The sequence below is a fragment of the Aspergillus thermomutatus genome (genome assembly GCF_002237265.1).
Source record: "Aspergillus thermomutatus strain HMR AF 39 chromosome Unknown NODE_28, whole genome shotgun sequence".
In the NCBI taxonomy this organism is placed as follows: Eukaryota; Fungi; Ascomycota; class Eurotiomycetes; order Eurotiales; family Aspergillaceae; genus Aspergillus; species Aspergillus thermomutatus.
In genome coordinates this window covers 121,479-142,352 of record NW_020798076.1, presented here as the reverse complement: position 1 = coordinate 142,352, position 20,874 = coordinate 121,479, and the positions used below count along the sequence as shown (strand labels likewise).

The 20,874-nt window shown below is 53.2% G+C and overlaps 8 protein-coding genes across 8 annotated transcripts; 4 read left to right on the top strand and 4 right to left on the bottom strand.

The window, feature by feature from the left end:
• Window positions 1–335: 335 nt before the first annotated feature.
• Window positions 336–2,545, bottom strand: CDV56_109012 (uncharacterized protein; the record flags this gene model as incomplete). Its single annotated transcript, XM_026762631.1, has 9 exons — window positions 336–1,113; window positions 1,173–1,301; window positions 1,359–1,381; window positions 1,433–1,616; window positions 1,678–2,016; window positions 2,067–2,228; window positions 2,278–2,370; window positions 2,441–2,451; window positions 2,501–2,545. 9 exons carry the CDS (start codon window positions 2,543–2,545, stop codon window positions 336–338), a joined length of 1,764 nt encoding a protein of 587 aa, XP_026617167.1.
• Window positions 2,546–3,078: 533 nt separating this feature from the next.
• On the bottom strand, window positions 3,079–4,998 carry CDV56_108975 (uncharacterized protein; the record flags this gene model as incomplete). Its single annotated transcript, XM_026762594.1, has 5 exons — window positions 3,079–3,622; window positions 3,680–4,018; window positions 4,075–4,680; window positions 4,746–4,840; window positions 4,891–4,998. 5 exons carry the CDS (start codon window positions 4,996–4,998, stop codon window positions 3,079–3,081), a joined length of 1,692 nt encoding a protein of 563 aa, XP_026617166.1.
• Window positions 4,999–5,683: 685 nt separating this feature from the next.
• On the top strand, window positions 5,684–7,240 carry CDV56_108942 (uncharacterized protein; the record flags this gene model as incomplete). The annotated part of the gene is made up of 1 exon (XM_026762561.1): window positions 5,684–7,240. The coding sequence occupies one exon, from the start codon at window positions 5,684–5,686 to the stop codon at window positions 7,238–7,240; it is 1,557 nt and encodes a 518-aa protein (XP_026617165.1).
• A 1,207-nt stretch (window positions 7,241–8,447) lies between these two features.
• On the top strand, window positions 8,448–13,055 carry CDV56_108862 (uncharacterized protein; the record flags this gene model as incomplete). Its single annotated transcript, XM_026762481.1, has 3 exons — window positions 8,448–8,849; window positions 8,930–11,296; window positions 11,358–13,055. The coding sequence occupies 3 exons, from the start codon at window positions 8,448–8,450 to the stop codon at window positions 13,053–13,055; spliced, it is 4,467 nt and encodes a 1,488-aa protein (XP_026617164.1).
• Window positions 13,056–13,838: 783 nt separating this feature from the next.
• On the top strand, window positions 13,839–15,837 carry CDV56_108814 (cytochrome P450; the record flags this gene model as incomplete). The annotated part of the gene is made up of 9 exons (XM_026762433.1): window positions 13,839–14,112; window positions 14,158–14,221; window positions 14,278–14,539; window positions 14,610–14,733; window positions 14,785–14,876; window positions 14,924–15,244; window positions 15,296–15,406; window positions 15,460–15,620; window positions 15,672–15,837. 9 exons carry the CDS (start codon window positions 13,839–13,841, stop codon window positions 15,835–15,837), a joined length of 1,575 nt encoding a protein of 524 aa, XP_026617163.1.
• Window positions 15,838–16,357: 520 nt separating this feature from the next.
• Window positions 16,358–18,434, top strand: CDV56_108768 (uncharacterized protein; the record flags this gene model as incomplete). The annotated part of the gene is made up of 6 exons (XM_026762387.1): window positions 16,358–16,772; window positions 16,821–16,921; window positions 16,971–17,680; window positions 17,734–18,190; window positions 18,248–18,283; window positions 18,339–18,434. The coding sequence occupies 6 exons, from the start codon at window positions 16,358–16,360 to the stop codon at window positions 18,432–18,434; spliced, it is 1,815 nt and encodes a 604-aa protein (XP_026617162.1).
• Window positions 18,435–18,823: 389 nt separating this feature from the next.
• Window positions 18,824–19,862, bottom strand: CDV56_108740 (glycoside hydrolase family 43 protein; the record flags this gene model as incomplete). Its single annotated transcript, XM_026762359.1, has 2 exons — window positions 18,824–19,452; window positions 19,502–19,862. The coding sequence occupies 2 exons, from the start codon at window positions 19,860–19,862 to the stop codon at window positions 18,824–18,826; spliced, it is 990 nt and encodes a 329-aa protein (XP_026617161.1).
• Window positions 19,863–20,574: 712 nt separating this feature from the next.
• On the bottom strand, window positions 20,575–20,874 carry CDV56_108717 (uncharacterized protein; the record flags this gene model as incomplete). Its single annotated transcript, XM_026762336.1, has 1 exon — window positions 20,575–20,874. One exon carries the CDS (start codon window positions 20,872–20,874, stop codon window positions 20,575–20,577), a length of 300 nt encoding a protein of 99 aa, XP_026617160.1.

Below are 20,874 nucleotides of genomic sequence, written 5' to 3'. Positions count from 1 at the left end.
ATCTCAATGATCTAGAAGGCTACGTATTGCCGTCTTGAGTATAATCTGCGTTCGTCCCGCATTTGTATGAAGCTGAGGCTGGCTAACAGGTGGAATCAAGCAGTATTCTTGTTTCTATGGATGCGTACCCACACCTGAACCCAATGAACAACCATAGATCGGTTGAGGATCGGCCCGTCACAACCTGCAAAGAGGTCTCGATCTTTTGCAAGCCGGCGCTATTGATTTTGATGTGTATTTTACTGCCACTTAAAAAATACCCGTGGGTCAAACTCCGCTAATGAGCAAGTATGGATGACTTCACCCTTGCCGATCTCCAAGTAACTTTGAGATGGCTATGCGTGCTTTTTGGCCTCGAAAATCGGCTGCAGATAGCCTGTCAATCCTTGAACATCCTCCACCTCCCCACACCATCCCACATACTGATCTGGGCGAACCAGCACCACCGCGCCCTGTTCGCCGATCCCAGCCTCCTCATAGCTCGTCTCCATGTCGCAATAGACCCGGTTGTAGTCTCGTCCCGTTGTCTCATCAACAGGGAAGAAAATGTCCGCCAAGCTCGCAAGCTCGATCGCTGTCTTGCGGGCCCGGTGTACGGCAATAACATTGAACTTTCCCATGGAGGCCGGCAGGATCTGTTCCTCGATTTGCTGCAGCGCGGTGCCACAGGTATTGAACCTGTTCAGCTCCAGTGGCTGGGAGAGGTCTCCCGCAAAAACAATGACGTGAAATTTTCCTTTGCTTTTGAGCAGTGATTGTATCGAATAGACTTTCCCCGTTGCGTGATTCGACACGTTCAGCTGCGGGAAGCGCTTCCCCGGTATCACAGCGTCGGGTCTACATTCTTTCTCCGTAGCAACGGTAAGGAGCGGGTCTTGGTAGTGGACAGCAAACCCTTGCATGGAAGGCTGCAAGGCCTCCTCGCGCTCCAGCATCCAGGCCGGTTCCGAGCCTGTCACGGTGGCCGTGTCAAAGAGCTGGAGATGAAAGCGATCAGTTTCAATCAACTCTGCGGCAACAGGGCGTCGCTCGGTCTCGTAGGTTGATAAGATACTGGGGTTCAGTTCCTTTTTGAGCACTCCGGCAAGTTTCCATCCGAGGTTGTAGGAGTCTCTGGTTGTAGCGTTAGTATGGAAGCTGCAAGACGTCGATTTATGAAAAGAGGGGCATACTGCATGCTGATGTTCATGCCTAGACCAACCAGTGGTGAGTGGTTGTGCACAGCATCGCCGACGAGGAAGACACGATCATGCTTGGTCATGCCATCACTGAGATAGTGAGCTACAGTATAGCTCGACCACCTGAACAATCTGGTGGTTAGTAGAAGTCAACAGCGACATTACGAGCTTGGAACCCACCATTCACAACGCTTGACAGTCAACTACAACCGTCATGATTAGCACATTTCTGGCATCTTACTCGGATCACTCACTGTATAAGGCCTCAGCAGTCTCTGTAGTCTTTCAATGATGAGTTCTTGCGTAATTGACGCAGCAGGAAACTCCACCTCATCGGCGCGATTGAGCTGGACATAGAAACGGGTCAGGCCGCGCTCTCGCCGGAGGAAGAAGAGTCCTCCTTCACCGTAGCTGTTGATTGTAGTGCATAACCGGATGCTAGGATGTACATCAGCGACCTCCCGCAAGAATATTCATATTGGATTTGCAATCAACGTACTCCGGAAAGTCCGACACAACGACTAGATCCGTTACAGCCCAGACAGACCGAGTCCGGGTCCCCTCCATCTTGAATCCCAGTTGCTTCCTGGTCCACGAGCGTGCTCCATCAGCCCCGATGACATATTTCGCCCGGACGAGTTCCTCGGATCCACCAGCACTGTCATCATGGCGCAAAGTAATCACACATGGATGACTATCCGGCTTGTCCAGCGCATCTTCCATGATAACAAGTGAGGCAGACACAGTTTCATGCTCGATCCGAACAGAAGGTTGCTCCGAGATATGCTCCTTGATGATCCGTTCAATGATGCCCTGTTGTAGAAGTCCCGGACCCCATCTGTGTGCATTATGAGATATCCGCTCACCAAGTTCGGATAAGGAACTTACCTGCAGCGCACTGGCGTAGGATTATCCATCCGATCGGATCTAGCGAGAGTTCCCTCGGCGTTTCGACACCAAAGTGCCCACCCCGTGATGGGCTCCCATACCTGCGTGATCTCCTGATCAATGCCGAAACTCTCGAACATCTCCATTGAGCGCGGGTGGATCCTATGCCTCGAGTTGAGCTGTGTCCGATGATAGTTGAGCATAGGCTTACCCATCTGCACCACCGACCCGAAGTTGATATGGCCGTTGCTCGACAACGCGAGTAGTGATGCCGCATTTTGCCATCCACATGGCGGCGATTAAGCTGGGAACCATCAGTACTGATCTGTCATGGCTTCTATGTCCCATGAAGAGATTTATGCAGAGAGCCTTACCCTGCCGGGCCCTGAGACAGTAAGTATCAATATAAACGCGCATGTATGGGAGCAACTTACCGCTCCTATAATCAACACATCAACCGCAGACTCTTTCTTGGTCATCTTGGTATATGGTTAAGCGATCTCCGACATAGATGTTTGGATTACTTTGCTGGCTCTGTTAGACTTTGATGAAAGTCGTGAGCCTGCGTATAATCACAACTACTATAGGTAAGACTAAGCAACAGGCCGGGGTACCTTGATCGTGAGGCCAAGGGTGCTTCGTACCTGGATGTACCTCATTGGGGACAAGTCATATTCCACAGCAATGGGTACATCGTTTCGTGGATCCACTTGTGGCAATACAGGAACGGACACTGCATTTTAATGTAGTACAGAGAACTCACACTCCCTTAGTATCCAATTGAATGGCTGGGGCTAGACACGTCTTTCCATTTACAGGACTGATTTTCAATTGACGTGATCGTTGTGATTTAATACAGTAAGCGGATGCTCAGGATTTGAAAATACAGGCTCGGATTTACGACTGAAAACAGTGTAATGTACCATACTCGATGTTGTATGTTTGATTCCTTTCCTCAGGTACTCCTTAGGTCCACTCCATAATGCCACAGTATATGGCTGCAACAACATCTCTATCCCATCTTCTCTCTCAGTTCCACCTCCCGCAATGCCCGGTTCACCCGCTCAGACAAATCGCCATAATCCTCCAACCCAACGCTCAGACGCACAATATGCTTCGGGACCCCATGCGACGCCGCCCAGTCCTGCTCCTTCGCATGCGCCAGCGCCGAATACGGGATGGAAATCGAGAAATTGGTGCCGACAGTGGGCCCCTTCCACACATCCAGCTTGTCGTAGAAGAGCACGGCGCTCTCGGGCTCGCGGAAGATGACGCTGAGGAGGAATCCATATCCGCCGTCGGGGCGGCGGTAGCGCTCGTATAGAGGTGCAGTCGGGACCATGGTGGGATAGTTGACGGATTCGACGGATGCATGCGAGTTGAGCAAATTTGCGATCTGCAGAGCGCTCTTGTTGCATTTGTGGACGCGGGCTGCGAAGTCGGAGGAGTTGCGCGCAATTGTCTTTGCGTCGAGGGGGAAGTAAAGGTCCTCGTAGGTTGTTGTCAGAAGGGCGCGGAGAGTACTGTAGTGGCCAGAGTTGGGGTTAATCATGAGGCTGTAGAGGTCAGTAAGTATGAACGAGCTGGGAGTGCTGAACAGCCGAAACGCATACCTTCCTCCCATGACATTGCCTGCACCGCTGAAGATCTTGGTCAAGCTGGTGATGATGACATCGACATATGGCAGGATATCCACGTTGACGGATGTGCCGAGTGTATCGTCACACACGACGATGAAGCCAAACCGGTCGGCGAGATCTCGGATGCGATGCAGATCCGGCGTGGACAGCTGAGGATTGGACGTGATCTCGCAGAACAGCACCGTGAATCGAGTTTCTGAAACCAGCAAGGTCTCGAGCGAATCGAGATCCGCCTTCGAGCCGTGACCGTACATGGTGTAGCGCTTGAATCCACAGCCTTGCACGCAATGAGGGGTGCCGGAGTACGGCCATCTTATCATTTTGTCAGCTTGATACCTTTGCAACATGATTCATTGAGTGCAACTCACCCGTACACCACAGCGCCAGAGTCGTCTGATGTCCGAGCGAGCGCGCGGGCAATGGCGCTGATTGCAGCCATTCCAGTGGCATAGAGGAGTACATCATCATTCCCCATGGGCTTCAAGGCTGGATCTGCTGATGTTGCTGAGCTGGCAAGCCGAGACTTGATATCCATTTTGTCTTTGGTAGAGGAGTCAATCCACTCTGGAAGGTTCATCGCACTCAGATCATGGGAATCTTGGCCCACAGTCTGATATTCAGGCTGATCCGAACCAGTATTCAGGAAGGAGAATTGAGTTAGACAAAACTCCGCATGTCTACTGGAGATTCCATCCCCAAACCATTCCCAGAACTCGAACGCCACCTCTTCGAGACTCTCATTAAACAATACGACTGAGAACGCTGCCCATTTTGCCAGCTCTGGAACCGCATCATGAGGCAGATGGAACCGCGCCGTGTGCACAGATAATATGGGATCTTCTCTCTGTAGTCTTGAGACAAAACGCTCAGCAGCTTCAGGAGATGGAAACGCTCGGCACACCGTGTGCGCCGGGTGCTTGAATCTCGCCAGAACGGCATCGTGCAATTCTCTTACACATTTATGAATATCAAATCTGGAAAAGAGTGTCAGATATCGGCATCTTTGCTGGCCTAGTGAGCAGGGATGCCAAGGTACAACCTAGGATAGCTGGTTTGTAGCTGGCATATAGCCCAGTCTGCGCCCGCCATTACGGCAGTCACAGCCTCCCAGGTGGGCAAGGAGACGCTTATAGCCTGAAAGGTGTCAGTGTAACGCACTGTAGCTATTATGTTGGATTGCGTACATGAGGTTCGTTTGGAGGTTGAGGAGCTCCGAGCGGCTGCGTGTAAGAGCCAGAGAAGGAAATACTGTCACTTCCATGTTGAGCTGATGCAGGGCCCAGTTCACCCATTATGAATGCTATTTGTTTTGCTTGTTGATATTGAAGTTATTCGTGGTCAAGACCGTGGTCAAGACCGTGTTCAGGGCGCAGTACGGACCCTTCGAGGTGAGAAGTGCTTTAGGGGCGCAACTCGAACGTCTCCCAGGAATCAGTAAATGCGCCTTCAGTCCTGGACAAGATGCAGACCTTGCCTTACCTTCTGCTAGCTCAGGTAAGCAGAACCAGTATTCGAAGTAATTTTCAATTCGATTACCCCGTCATGATCGACATCACCACACATGGCACGATGCCTTAGATTCTTCTCCTATGCATGAGAGTCCAGCTGGTGTGGGCCCTCATAGTCATAGCACCTATTCTCCACTCTGTTGCTGAGAGGATCAAATCCGAACGAGGCCAGCACCAATAGAACGCTGCTAGCAATGACGGTGTCTAAAGTATATGCCATGGAAATAACCATGCATCAGCCAATCTTCGTATTGACGGCTGCTACAAGATTTAGTACGTAGAATTACTGCGGGCACATGTCACTATCCTGCAGCTCATGTCCCAATTGTACAGTTAGACGGACATACTGTCTAAAGTCGACCCAGGTAGAATACATCACATAGATCGCAAAACCCACAGATCTCATCTTCCTCCAACCATGCGGATATCAGACAGACGTTCAGAGCATTGACGATCCTAAATACGTACCATGGAAGACAGGATTCCAGTTGCCGACCTCCAGCACTCAGCTGGATCCCTAGCCGCTATTGCCTTTCATAACATCGAGCACTGCACTCAAAAGACCTCGTCTGCGATCCTAGGATACTATCATCTCCCTCATATAGGGTCTGAACACAGCAGCAGCGACAATGCCGATGAAGCAGCCAAATATACCAAGGCGTTCATCAAAGGCCGCAAGGTCGCCGTCAAGGTCGCTAACCTCATTAACCAGGGGAAGACTATACATCCTGTCCCGTTGAGGGTGACGGGCAGCGGGTTGGTCGGAGGACCACCCTGTGAAGGGCATGCCCGCCTGATCGAGGGCATTACCTGGTTCGAAAAGACTCAATTCCATCACCAGTCCCTCCGGCCTGAAGGAAACCATTCCACAGCCAGCCACTACCTGCATTTCTCAACCCCACTGGCACAGATTATCCCCGGGGCAGAAGGGCGGACGCAGCCCATGGATGTCGTGCAAGATATCACCCTTATCTCTGGTATGTGCCTCTGGGCATCAAGGATCATCCAGTCGAGTATGCCACGGGGTCAGCGGCTCGACGTGTCCAGGCTCCTATCTTCCAAAATCACACTCTACGAGGTTGAATATCTCGCTCGCGCAGTCCCCGTCATCGCCGACCTGGCTGCGGCCCTATCCGCAAATAATCCATACGGGCCGACACCACTGAATATCCGCCTCGACATCCCCAGCTTCCACTACTACCACTCCCTCGAGGAGCGTCTCCGCGACGGATGCTGCACCTTCCCCGAGGCACTTCAATGGATGCACGCCGTCGAGAAGCGCCACCACCAGCTTTCCCGGGTGTTCTGCCGCCTCATCGACCACGAGCTATCCCGACGGTGGGTTGGGACCCCTCACCGTCGAAAACTGGACGTCCAGGTCTCGCCTTTAGCGGACCTAGTATTCCAGCTGATCTGTGACTCACTGGCAAACAGCGTCCTCCCCGACGTGGATGATATACTGCAAATTGTCCAGACGGAAGACACTACATGGGTCCGCTTCTACTCGCTGGTCCCGGAGAACGAGAAAGTGACGGACTTCCGGGCCTTGAGCTATCTGTTCTACGTGTACCAGGTCCTAAGGCCGGCTTTGGAACAGACTCACGTCAACACCACAGAAGGCGACGAAGCAACATCAAAATTACTGATCAGCGTCGACGACGCGTTCGAGCGACGGATCTACTCGCGCAGTCAAAAACTGCTGAAGAAGCTGCGGGCGTCGCTGCCAGCGTCTGCGGCTGTCCCTCATCTACTCGAGGTGTATCTCTGTCGGCGTATATTTATCAACAGCAATGAGACAGGCTCGAATCTCTACCTGGATGACCCGTCTCCCGAGCCCTTTGTGTTGCGATTGTGCCAAGGACTGGCTCCGGAGGGGAAGCAGGAACTTGTCCGAGCTCAGGATCGACATAATACTCGCCCTGAGACGATCAAGCTGGACGCATTCGATGTGGTTGAGGGGTTGTATGGATCTCACATAGCCGAAGTGCTCAAGGACTTGTTTGCAGAGGTGGGACTGGGAGCTTGAGAGTTGCTTTCTGTGGAGTAATATACAGTGAAATTTTCAACTTACACAAAACAACGTGTGTATTCCCCGGTAAATGTAGGGTTATGGCACTATGGGGTGCCTCTCTGCACATCCTTCCTACAATAGGCAAAGGATCATTCCCCAGGAAGGAATACGAGGTCTGGACTGTAAACCCAGCTTACCGGATGAACTGAACTTTGACGATGTCGATCTCACGGTAATTGCGGCGCAGACCATGGAAATGTCTCAATCTGCAAGAACTACTCGGTGATTGTTCCCGCGACGTCTTAGTTCATGTAGATCTCTCAAGGCCCGCAGGACTGACTGACGAATTGGGCGCGGGGATCACAGATCGTGCTGCTGGGGCCAGCCAGCCACGGTCCTGGGTTTGTCAATCGTCATGCGTGCAACAAGCCGAGACGTACTTTCTACGAAGAGCTTGACAAGAGGTTGCGCAGTGAGCTGTGACTGTGCCAACAAAGCGATAGTTACATATTGTGGCAGACTGGCAGCTGAGCTCCTTGCTCATGGATTGATTGACTTTGACCAAGTGGAGACACGCTGGAACTTGGAATGAACCTATCTATCCCCTGGTTCCTAGCAGGTACTGGAACTATGACACGTCAACCACAAAGCTGAGGATTCAACCGACCGAATATTGTTACAGGGCAGGCCATAGGTCAACAGGTGGTTCGCAGATCAGTAGTGATTACTCCATAGAGTATCCGTAATGTCTTCTCATCCAAGATGTTCACATTTCTTTCGTCTTTCCTTCGTCATATGTCTATATCAAAAGATCTTCGGTCTACATCAAATAGACTGGCGTATCACGATCAAACCCTGTCCAGCCTACTCACATATTCTTGGACTCTTTCCCTGTCTCGAATGACAAATCAAACCGACTGACATTGTTCATGAGATCATCAGGATAGATAGCAGAGCTGTCCACATTTCAATAGCTCGGAATGGTCTCGCAAGGGATAGCTCCCTAGCTGAATCACAATACAACTAACTTGAGCCCTTGTATGAGATAGAATTCCAGTAATGCTAAGAAAGAGATTTCCATACATCTACTATTTTCAAACGTCGACTGGGCCACGTTCAATCTGCGAAGATTAACAGACTTGGCCTGATCGCTATGGTTTTCCTGTAGTTCCTATCAAGTTGCTCTACCTTTACAGTTTTCAAACTCTACGGAGGCTTGCTAATGGAGCTCACTCTTCAGATCCCACCTGGGCGACAGGAATCCTTGCCTGGCCAACAACATAGCACTGTTCTATACCCAACGCGAAATGGGTCCCTCGCCTGGCTCAGTGCAGCGGGACTATTCACCGTCATCTTGCTGGGCGCATATGCATACAGGAATCTGGTCCTGGTAACATGGCGACGCAAGCGGAAATCGATGCGTCTACTGGCCGAGTTCTACGCGGATCAAGACGGAGAGGCAACGGCCGAGTCCATCAAAAACGCCTCGGCGCGGAATATCCACCGACTGACGGGGGCGTGTGTTGGACTCGGCAGCGCTGTCTCCATGGCGAAGATTGGACGGTCCCTGGGACTTCAACGGCGTGGTGTGCCCGTGGTGGACTTGTTGCAAGCTGTTACCTGGGTGAGTTGACGTCTGTATCGGCCTGTTGAAGGCGATATATTTCCCATAGGCAATCCCAGCTGATAGAATCAAATCAACAGGCATTTCTTGTCCTGCAGTGTAGTGCTTTGTTTCTCCGTCTCCCGGCTCCCGCACCTTATTCAATTGCGTTGCGAGCCGCGCTTAGTTTCGCAGTGGCGGTCATTGTCCTCCTCGCGCAGCTGAGTGATCTTTATAATTACAACGAATATTTGACGCCGGAAAGCCTCCTCATCGGGCTCCAAATTGCACTGAGTCTCTGCGCAATTGTCTTGAATCTTCTGGTCCCACGACGTCCAGATGTATTCCACAACGGGACTCCCGTGGATCGGGAATACTCAACATCCTACCTGGAATGGCTGAGCTTCAGCTGGATAGCGCCATGGCTGAAAACAATGAAATCACGCACAGTGCGGATTAGCGACTTGCCCGAGCTCTGCTATAGCTTGCGGGCTGAGAGTGCACTCCGCACCTGCTTTCAGATGATGAGCGGTGGAACTGCCGGCGCTCGAGGGCTGTGGATGGTGATTCTACGGTCCGAGCTTGGTCTCCTGTCCTTGCAGGGAATCATCACACTGAGCTCATCACTCCTGGGATTCGTGCCCCAGTTCGCCGTGATGAGGATCCTTGCCACGCTAGAGAAATCCCGACAGGGCGAAAGGGACGAGGCCCGCTTATACGCGTTCCTCGTCCTTCTCTGCACCTCGACCATGGCAACGGCCGTCCTGGATAGCTTAAAGTATTGGATCTCCTACGGCAAGCTTTCCATCCGCGTGCAGCAGCGGCTGACAGTAGCCGTCTTCGACAAGGCCGTTCGCCGGAATGCGGGTGCGGCATGTACCTCCAAGACAATCAGAGCAAAGGGGAGTGATATTGACGGCCCGCTCAATCCTATCAGCTTGGCCGCGGTGGATGCAAAGACCGTCGCCGACTTTGTCTGCTTGACCTTTCAACTTTACGAGACGCCGGCGAAGCTGCTGGTGGCATCAGTCTTCCTGTGGACTCTCTTGGGGTGGGACGGCCTGCTGGCCTGCGCGATCGTCCTCGTCCTCACTAGCTGCGGCAATTCGTACACGGTCAGGAGATATTCTCGGAGCCAGCGCAATTTGCACCGGTCCCGCGACCAGAGACTGACCCTCGTCACGGAGGTCCTACGGGGCATCCAGCATGTCAAATTCGCCGCCCTTGAGGATCGATGGGAAGCGAGAGTTGGTAACCTGCGGGGCGAGGAGATGCGCGCGCAATGGTCCGCGTATCTGTGGCAGACATTCATGTTCTCCGTGTACTTTTTGAGTCCGATTCTGCTCTCCGCGGCGGCTCTGGGGGTAGCACTGCTGAGTCGCCGTAATCTGACTGCGACCACTGCCTTCACGACGATTGCAGTGCTGAATTCCATTGAGATGTCGCTGAGTGTGCTGCCGGATGTTGTCTCCATGTGCGCCGGTGCTTTTGTGAGTATGCACCGCCTCAGCCGCTTCTTCTCCGAGCCCGATCATGTGTCAAGCGTGATGCCGTCCGAGGTGATTGAATTCCGGGACGCGACACTGGCATGGCCTTCGTCCGCGGCGTCCCTCAGCGGTGTGAATCTCAAATTTCCCAGGGGTGCATTGAGCATCATCACGGGCGCCACAGGAACGGGGAAGAGTCTCCTCCTGACCGCCATCCTTGGAGAATCCGATCTTCTCACTGGTACAATTAGAGCTCCAACTCCTTCCCACATCCAGACCAAGCCCGGTCAATACTCCCCCAGAGGTGGGATAGCATACCTTCCACAGGTCCCATGGATTGAGCGAGGAACTATCAGAGACAACATTCTGTTTGGTACTCCCTTCAAACCGGACCGGTACGCGCACGTTCTATTCGCCTGCGCCCTGGAAAAGGATCTGGAGCGGTTACCGGCCGGAGACCTGACAGAGATTGGGACTGACGGCGTCAATTTAAGCGGTGGTCAGAGATGGCGGGTGTGCCTTGCTCGGGCATTGTACAGTCCCGCGCATACCCTGCTTCTGGACGATTTCTTCAGCGCCGTAGATGTACATACGCGGGCCCATCTCCATCGTCATGCGTTGATGGGAGAGATCGCCCGTGGGAGGACCCGGATCCTGGTGACGCATCATGTCGACCTCTGCCTGTCTTCGGCAGAATACCTGGTGTCCCTGGGCAATGGCACTGCGGTTGCGATGTCGGTGGAGGATGCTCGACAGGAGCAACTGGGCAGGGTGCACTCTGTGGCGACAGTTGATGATGATGGACTGCAGGAGAGCGAGCCTGAGATAGAACATACTCAGGCTCCTCGTAGAGATGACGAGGAAACCGCAGGGCTGAGCTGGGAGGCAATCCGGGCATACTTGAGCCAAGGAGGTGCAGTATTTCACTGGGCTCTGGTAATCGTGTCATTTGTCGGATATAGCGGGCTCATGCTGGGTCGGGTGAGTCATAATCTCTTGTATTCTACTTGTCCAAAATGGTGTTGCTAATCTTCCACATCAGGCCTGGTGCATCAAGCTCTGGACCAGTCGAGATGCCCGCAAACCAGAAACGCCCTCCGATTACCCCGATAATCTCCGGTATGATTTCGCTATCTACCTAGGACTATCCCTCCTTACTGGCATGGTTGGAATTGCCCGCTGCTATGTCATCATCCGTGTTGCCTTTCGAGCCTCCCAGCGCCTGTTCAATCAGATGCTCCGAACGATCCTCCGCGCTCCGCTGCAATGGCACGCTGCCACCCCCTCTGGCCGCATTCTGGCCCGGTTCTCATCCGATGTGACCGTCATCGATTCACGACTGGCGAAAGACCTGCGCAATACCCTCGATCGCGTCGCCGACGTCGCCATGGCCCTTGCGGCAGGGTCCCTCGTGAGCCCCCTCGTCCTGCTTGTCGCAGCCGCCCTGGTCCTCCTGTATCTCCGCTTCGCACACACCTACCTGCGCGCATCCCGCATGCTCAATCGCCTCACGAGTGCCGCCAAGGGCCCCATCTACGGACACTTCGACGCGTGTCTGGCCGGACTTCCCGTCATCCGTGCCTTCGGCCGGGTCGATGCATACCGCCGCTCATTACTGGACAAAGTCGACAACCACAGCCGGGCGTACTGGTCTCTACGCCTGCTCACGCGCTGGCTCGGCTTCCGCATCAACATGATCGGGGCCGCATTCTCCGCCGCCTCCGCCGCGCTGATCGTCTCGCTGCGCGACGTCGACGCCGGGACCGCCGGGTTCGCGCTCAGTTTCACGATGCAGATCTCCGCATCCATCGGGCTGGTGATCCGCTACTACGCCTTCCTCGAGCAGGATATGAATAGCGTCGAGCGGGTGCGCGAGTACGCGCGGCTCGAGACGGAGCGGTACGACGGCCGCGATGCACCCGCCGCCTGGCCCACCCGGGGCCGCATAGAAGTCTCCGATCTTGCCGTGCGACATGCGCCGCATCTACCCCCCGTGCTGCAGGGCATCAATTTCCGGGTGGAGGAAGGCCAGCGCGTGGCTGTGGTTGGGCGCACGGGCGCCGGCAAGTCCTCTCTTGTGCTGGCGCTATTCCGGATCCTGGAAGCGGCACACGGCCGGATCCTTGTGGATGGCCTCGATATCTCACAGCTGAAGCTGCAGGTGCTCCGCGGCCGGATCGCAGTTATCCCGCAGGACCCGTCGATCTTCCGCGGGACAATCCGGTCGAACCTGGATCCGTTCGAGGAGCACGAGGAGAGCGAGCTCCTCCGCGCGCTGGAAAGCGTCCGGTGGACCATTGACTCTCCGTGCGCAACCGGTGATTGTTCGCCTCTGGATCGCGCGGTGGCCGCCGGGGGTAGCAATCTCTCGCAAGGCCAGCGCCAGCTGCTCTGTATCGCGCGGGAGATCGTCCGGCGACCTAAGATCTTGGTGCTGGATGAGGCGACATCGGCGGTGGACAAGCAGAGTGACCGGCTGATCCAGCAGTGCGTCCGGACGGTCTTTGGGGGCGGTTCTACCACGTTGCTGGTCGTTGCGCATCGGCTGGGCACAGTAGCTGATTTTGAGCGGGTCCTGGTGCTGGATGCTGGGAGGGCGGTTGAGTTTGGGAGTCCGCTGGAGCTGATGCAAAGGGAGAATGGGATCTTTCGCGAGATGGTCGAGCAGGATCAAGAGAGAGCCATGCTCAAGGAGATAATTGCCAGAGGGAGGTTGGAGAGTGATTCTTGTACAGAGTGACTTGTATATTTCCTGATTGGACATATGTATACTATTGTAGATTCCAGAGTATTTTATTTCCCCAGTACACCACAATCGCCCTCGACATCGATCCATTCTACACTGAAATTGCCCTCAACTGTGCATGAAACTGTGTTTTACCGAGCTAACTTCGTCGTCGGATAGCTGACCTCAGTTCTCTACATAGGCCATTTCGGTGCGGAAAGGCAGACTGTCACTGCGCTTTGCAGGACGAAAGTAGCGGTGAAATCTGCATCTTTAAGGATTACCTAGAGTCTGAGGAGTCACATACAGAGTACATGATTAGTTCACTCCTTGAGCTATGCATGACGACTGTCAATAAAATACATGTGGCGTATAGTACTACTGCAAATATTCTAGTGTTTTATTCCAGGTATTGCCATAGTTTGTGTCGTGCTATACGTGTAAATTATAATATCAAGGGCTGAACTGAACGAATGCCCCACAGGACCATCTGGAGGTCAAAGATGACGACTGGCTCATGACTGTTCAGTGTTCCATGTCCAGTGATGATCCTATCCATGTCCGTCATAGCCTGGTAGATTCAGATCAGGAGCTGATCCATTGCCCCTCTCAGTGGGACAGACATGAATTGTGCGGAGTATGGTGTACCCCATCTGTCGTACCAAGTAAATTCGTATGATGCCGAGACAATGATATGCACTATCCAATGGTCTTAGACATGAAATATCCTGCTCTTAGCAGCCGAGGCAGTTCATCTAGACCAACTCCCTTTGTGCTTCCTTTCGACCAAAACTGATGATGGCACAATTCAACTCAACCTGGGCCATTTCTGGCCGCCGCAGCGCCATCAGCGTAGATACTTTCCATGCATTATCGATTCAAGCCCCCGGGCTCCTTCTTGGAACATTACTTTTCTATCTCTTCTACAAGTACACCACACGGATCTACTTCCACCCGCTGAGCGGCATTCCCGGTCCCCGTCTGGCGGCGGCGACTCATCTGTACGAAGCCTACTATAACATTCTGAGGCAAGGATTGTCCAAGCGTGCCGTTCAATTGCACAAAGCATACAGTCAGTGTTTAGCTTGAACATTCTGGACCTCGCTAAGCATATCAGACTCCCCCGTCATCCGGCTTGGGACCAATCGTGTCCACGTGGGTGATCCCAGTTACTACCATACGTACGGCAATCCTCCAACCGTAAACATCAGGATATCAATTGACTGCATGACATTAGGATCTACAACTCTGGCACGGACTATCACAAAGACCCCGGAGTCTACAAGTTGCTCGGCATCGATGGATCGATCCTTACCATCACCGATCCCGAGGAGCACAAACAGTACCGCAGCATCGTCGGTTCCTTGTTCTCCAGGAAAACGGCCGATGACCTTGCCCCGATGATGGCGGCATTGTTGAACAGATCGACCGAGTCAATGGCGCGCCAGGGGAGAGAGGGCAAACCCTCCGTCATCCAACGCATCTACCGGTCAGTCGCGGTAAGACAGCAGCATCACCCGGATCCATGGCTAGACTGGAATCCTGCTGACCGTCCCTGGATTGTCCCAGGCAGATATGGTGTCGTATCTGCTGTTTAATCGGCCGCTGGGTTTGATCGACTCACCCCAGGAGGCGGATCATTACCACTCGTTCATGCTGAGTATTGACCGATTTACTGCTATCACCTGGCCGAGTAAGCGGGATTGCTTCATATGCCACGGCGATGTCGCTGACTATAACCTAGGATTCTACTACCCGATTTTGAACTGGGTTATTGATTCCTTTCCTGCCTTTGTGGTGGAGAGGCTTCAACCGGGCCTGAGAAACTTACAGGAGGTCAGTCTCCGCCCTGTCCCTAACCTCTACGCTCTAACCCTTTGCAGCTATTCAAAGGGTGGCTAGACGAGAGCATCGCCGCACATGATGCGGGAAAGCCCGTCGAAAGTCGCAGCACCTACTTCGACCTGATGATCGAAGCAAAACGCAAGACCGGCGAGCCTCTGCGCCCGGACCAACTCTTTGACGATATCTTGAATTATCTCGTGGCCGGCATGGAGGCGACCAGCTATGTGCTCTCCTTCGGGACATATTTCCTGCTCAACAGCCCCGAGGCGAAGGCGAAGCTGGAGGCGGAGCTGCTGGAGGCTAGCCCCTTCATTCGAGAGAAATTCGACCATCGCAGGATTATGGCGTTGCCTTATCTGGTATGTTCCCTTCGTCAATCTCCCCTGGAAGTGTATCTGAGAATCTCCCAGACGGCAGTGGTCAAGGAGTGTCTGCGGTTGAGTAATACCGTGCCGGGCTTCCTTCCTAGGGTTGTGCCAAAGGGTGGAGTGGATATCGGCGGCTACCACATTCCGGGTGGTGTAAGTAAGACATCTTTCGTTAATGGAAGGTATCTGACGTGGAGGTCGAATAGACTCAAATATCGATGATCCATCCCGTCGTCGAACTGAACGAGGAGATTTTCCCGAACCCGCACGAATTCATCCCAGAGCGCTGGCTCGGCGACAACGGCCAGGATCTGGAGAAGTGGGCTATCGCATTCAGCAAGGGGCGCAGGCAATGCATCGGCAAGAAGTACTGTCTTCCCCGAGATCCATGGAGAATAAAGCTAATGAGGGTGTTTAGTTTGGCTTATATGATGCTGTATGCGTCCATCGCCGTGGTGTTTTCGCGACTTGAGATGGAGTTGTACGAGACGACAGCAGCGGATATGGAGATCATTGACCAGTTCGCGCCAATCATCCAGGGCGTGGTCAAGGTGAAGATCACCAAGGATCGGTGGAGAGAATGAGCCACGGGAGGCCACGAATGAGGACGGGTAGGAAATAGGAGTGCGTGCTGTATCTGCCTTACAGAACACTACCATGGAACTTTCAGTTTTGCAATTTACTAGCTGTATGTACGTAGGTTGGATCGGCATCTCCACTGTTCAGCTGGTTTCGAACCCGCCTGCCATTTCCAAGGCACAGAACTGGGCCCAGCGCCTGTAGATCCGAGAACCTTACTCCATAGTCCATCTGCAAAAAAGGGCTGCAACTATTGCGTTAGTGGAACTAGCGGAGTGAGAGCTTCATGCAAGACCCAGTCACAACGTTGCCTAGGTTCTGGCAGCCCACAAGTCTCAAATGAGCCGTGCAGTGGCCATAGCAACCTACTGCGTCAGTTAACTTCCAGCTTCAGACCATAGGAAGCCGGCGCACATCTCGTCAGTTCGTCCAGGTCTCAATTCTTCATAGGGCATTCCGTAAATCTCGTGACATCTTTTGACTTGAGTAGTGGCATCCTGACTGAATAGCATATTCACCTTTGACATGACTGTGCCACCAATAAGCGAACGAGCCTCGTTCGAGGTAGCCAAACGTCTTCTCTGCCAGATTCTGAACGAAGGTCTTGTCAGCGGGACTTTAGAGACATTCGAATCTGAAGAACCGTACCTGTGTCTGTTCAGGAACTCCTGCAATACAGAGAAGCCGGAAAAATGCATCCGCGTCAGACTCCAGCCAAGCGCGCAGGCCGGTATTTTCATGCGTTCTGCGCGGATCGTGTCGCTCGTGCGCCCGGAGATGTTGCAAATGCCTGTTACTCTCGTGGATGGGACGTCTGAGCGGCGGGAGCTTCGTTCGGGGGCTTTGTTTCAGTTTGCAAGTAGCTTGTTCACGGAGCATGTCGAGGCGTCTACACTGGAAGAGATAGCGTTGGGGTTGGAGAATAGTGAGGCAAACACAGGTTGGTAAAGACTCCCCCGTCTCCCAAGTCATGCTGATGAATGAGCAGAGAAGTGGCTGGAATTGCACTCCTCCCCTGGGCCATTAGACCTCAACTCGCCGTCGGTCTTGTGGGAACGAGCGCTGATCTGGGGACACCCGACTCATCCGGTATGTAGTCGTCCCTCTGCAAGGTTCGCCCTGTTTAATCGTCCGTCAGTTTCATAGACTGTGCTATGCGCAGGAAGGCTTAGCCCCAGTTGAGCCCAGAGATCTGCCCGAATTCCTCACGCCAACGCTGGCATTCGTGTCCGTCTTACGGGATGAGATCTCCATCTCGGGTCCTTTCGAGGAGTCACTGCAGCCTCTGCTGGCGCAGCTGGACGTCCCCGCTCCCGAGACTGCCGACAGGGTCGTTGTCCCCTGTCTCCGTCTTCAACTCCCCTGCGTCTTTCGCCACTTCCCCAGTGCCGTCCTGGTCAAGACAGTTTCCGGCTGCGCAGACACGCAAGCCTCGATGCGCACCCTCACCCTGCGCCCGGAACTCAACTTCCCCTACCACATCAAACTGTCCATCGCGTGCCAGATCACCTCGGATGTGAGGGCGATCCGACCCTGCCAAACCCTCGGCGGACAGCTGGTAAGGAAGCAGCTGCACGAATTCTTCCCGCCGGATCTGTGGTGGTTTAAAGAAGTTGCGTCTGTGGCGGGGAACCAGACGGCGCAAGGAGATACGCAGGAAAACGAGGATAAAGCGCGTCATATTGGCTGCATTCTGCGTGAGGATCTTGAGGCCAGAGCTAACGCGAACAATGAGGCGCTGATCATCGCCGGGTCTCTGGCTCAACAACCCGCGAACGATCCTCGGACTCATGCGGAGATTGTCTTTGGTCTGGAAACTGTCGAGCAGAAGCATGATTGGCTCAAAGAGTAATTTCTTCTCCGCTGGAGGGCAATAGAAGAAGAGACTGATATTGATCTAGGTATGTGGCGGGCTTTCTGCGGGCTGTCCTCCCTTCGCTGGTGCAGTACGGCATCGGCATGGAGGCTCATGGACAAAACGCCCTGGTTCGCGTGTGTCGTGATACCAGAAAAATCACAGGGTTCGTCGTCCGAGACTTTGAGGGAATCAAGGTGCACGTCCCCACGCTCGAGAAACTTGGCATAAACCTGTGCATGACCTCTCCAGGATGCACGAAAAATCTCGAGGACATCTGGAGCAAGATTCACCACTCCATCTTCCAGAACCACCTTGGCAATCTGGTCTACGCGCTGGGTCTCGACCGCCATGATGGATGGACGATCATCCGGGACGAGCTCTTTGCGGCCCTGAAGCCGGACACGGACCCGCGAGCCAAGGAGTTATATGACTTTATTCTTCAGGATACGATGCCATTCAAGTGCTTCTTGAGGATGCGGATGAGCGAGCACTTTAATGATGTGAGATTCTCCCAGTGGTTGGTGTGATAGTGCTGACTTTCTTTCGCTCTGTCGTAGTATGATGGTGATGAACAGGATCAGCCGCGCGTCAAGGTAACATTCTTGATTCTGTTTACGTCGTCTTATTACTAACAGTTCTTGTGGCCAGCGTGACGAGAGACCGCTACCTAATGCCCTTCTCATGGGTTCTGCTAGATGGGAGAAGGTTCTAAATGAGTGTGCACCGAAAAAGCTCGAGAGTTGAAGTTGCTATTTGACGCAGTACCTGACTTGTGGCTGTGAGACTATATTTACTGAGGTGATTTCATTATATATATTCATTTAATCCACGTAGCCTCAGGAGTGTGCACTCCGTATAGGGTTTGGGAGTCTTGGATTTGGGACTACATGATTGTACGCTTTCGATGTTTGCATTTGATCAGAGAATGGTTGTAGAATGATGTCTATTGTCCTAGAAGGATGGTATAATTTGTTTATGCCATATCACGCCAATACATTGTCCAATCATGAATCATGACTCCATAGATATAGTCTTCAATCAGACATTGCAAATACATCCCTTTTATCAATCGGGGACTTCGTCGTAGTTGACATCCCCATTCTGCTGATACCTTCTCCTCCACTGCATATCGCCTATTCTCCACTGGGCTCACTGTACACATGACTGAAAGGCACCGACGTCCCAAAGTTCGGGCTACCATCGCTATGCGTCCCAAGCAACTGGACCATCGTGTACCGAGTATTATCACAAGCACCAGCACTGTTATTTGTCGCATGGTACGCGATCCACGTCTGCGTGGTATCCGGGCTCTGGAAGAACGAGTTGTGGCCCGTGCCATAGTTTCCGTTCGCCGAGGACAGCACACATCCATTGTGCTTCGTCCAGGCACTGGCCGAGGTGGGGTTGGTTGTTCCGTCCCAGGTCAACAGGCCCAGACAGTAGTACGGTGTCCAGCAGTAGGAAGCCGAGTAGGCGATGTATGTGACGCCGTTGAAGTAGAGGGCGACGGGGCCTTCGTTGACGGGTGTGCCGTGCGTCTCGAATGTCTCGGTGGGCTGCGAAATGACGGAAATGTCGCCGGTGAGGGAGACATAGTCCGAGCCCAGCTGCTGCAGGCAAATGGACTGGTAGGTTACGCCGTGGAAGCAGGAGAACATGAGGAAGTTGCCGTATTGGTTGGTGCGGAGGACGGAGGCGTCGATGGACCATTCGGTTGTTAGTTGGCCGGTGTAGGTGAATGTGTCCCAGGGAGTGGAGCCGCCTGAACTGTCAGTATTTCGTTGAATGGGGAAGTTTCCATGGTGTCTTACCGGTGAGAACGTGGAGCCGTTGGCCGTCCAGATCAGTGGTTTCGCCGGCCGTGTAGTAGATGTACCACTTGCCGCCGAGGTAGTGGACCTCGGGAGCCCAGACATTGCAGCATCGTGAGGTAGTCGAGGTAGAGTACACCACTTTCTTTTCGGCGGTCTTGAGACCCTCGATGGTGGTTGCGCGTGCCATCTCAACGTCCGTCCATGTTGTGGTCATGAGATAGTAGTACCCGCCAGTATACACCATGAACGGATCGCTTCCCCCTGGGTTGCGTATGGGGTTTGTGAATGCAGAAGTGGAGGAAATCAAGGCCAGGAGCCCTGTAAGGGCCGTGATGAGCCTGGAGAAGACATTCGCCATGTTGGCGTTGCGTTATTGTGGATGGTCTGCAGTGTATGGTCTCATGGTGTCGTTGAGGCCGTATTTATAGGAACTCTGAAGGAGTCGATCAACGTGCATCTCGGTAAATTTGATCTACTCGCAGTGTAGCTCGGTCAATAGTGGGCTTTCCCGCTATAGTTTTGGTAAGATCATAACCCCGCCGGAGAGTAGCTCTTTTGATATATCGTCAGTCTCGCATTTTCCCCGCAATTCGTCATGAAGACCGGGGTCAAGCCGCGCCACACGACGCTACGGAAGATTTATGGGTGCCAACGTTATTTATGTTCTTGAAGAACTCTGCCGAGGGTTCTTGGATTGTGACAATTCGTTGTGGCAGTCTGCTTTGCCAGTAGTGGAGGTTCATTTCATCATTCCGCGAGCCATGATTAGAGGAAATATTGGCAGATGTCTTCTCTGCTTTCACCACAATGAATAATAACGAGAGGAAGATGTTCAAGACACGGTGGACTTTTGCGGCAAGACGTTCTATCCTGATTACATACAGTGCGATATACGATATCATCAACCATTGCCGCTGACCAGTAAAGCTTATCAAGTTTATATTGGTGGTAATATTATACACGCTTCCACAGGTGCCGCTCCTGAAGCTCTATCGTCATGCGAACCATGTTCTATTTCCATCAGCACAGATCACAAAATAAAAATTGGTCCAATGGCATACCAACAACTCTTACTTCAAATCCTTGCGCTTCGTGTTGGGCTCAAACTCCAACACCTGGAAGCTCTTGATATCCGTCGGCAGCGCGGTGGTGCCGGCCTCTGCAATCGAGAATTCGAGGTCCTCGCAATCGGCGTCCGAGAATAACATAACCTTCTGGTTCTTGGGCAGTTCGCTGACGGTTACTTCGAGACCCTTGGCCAGGGTTGCGGAAGTGCAGTAATCGACCTCGGAGCTGGCCCAGTAACCGGTGGTGACTTTCCAGGCGCTGGCGGCGAGGGGAAGGGCAAGAAGGGCGGCGGTGAACTTCAT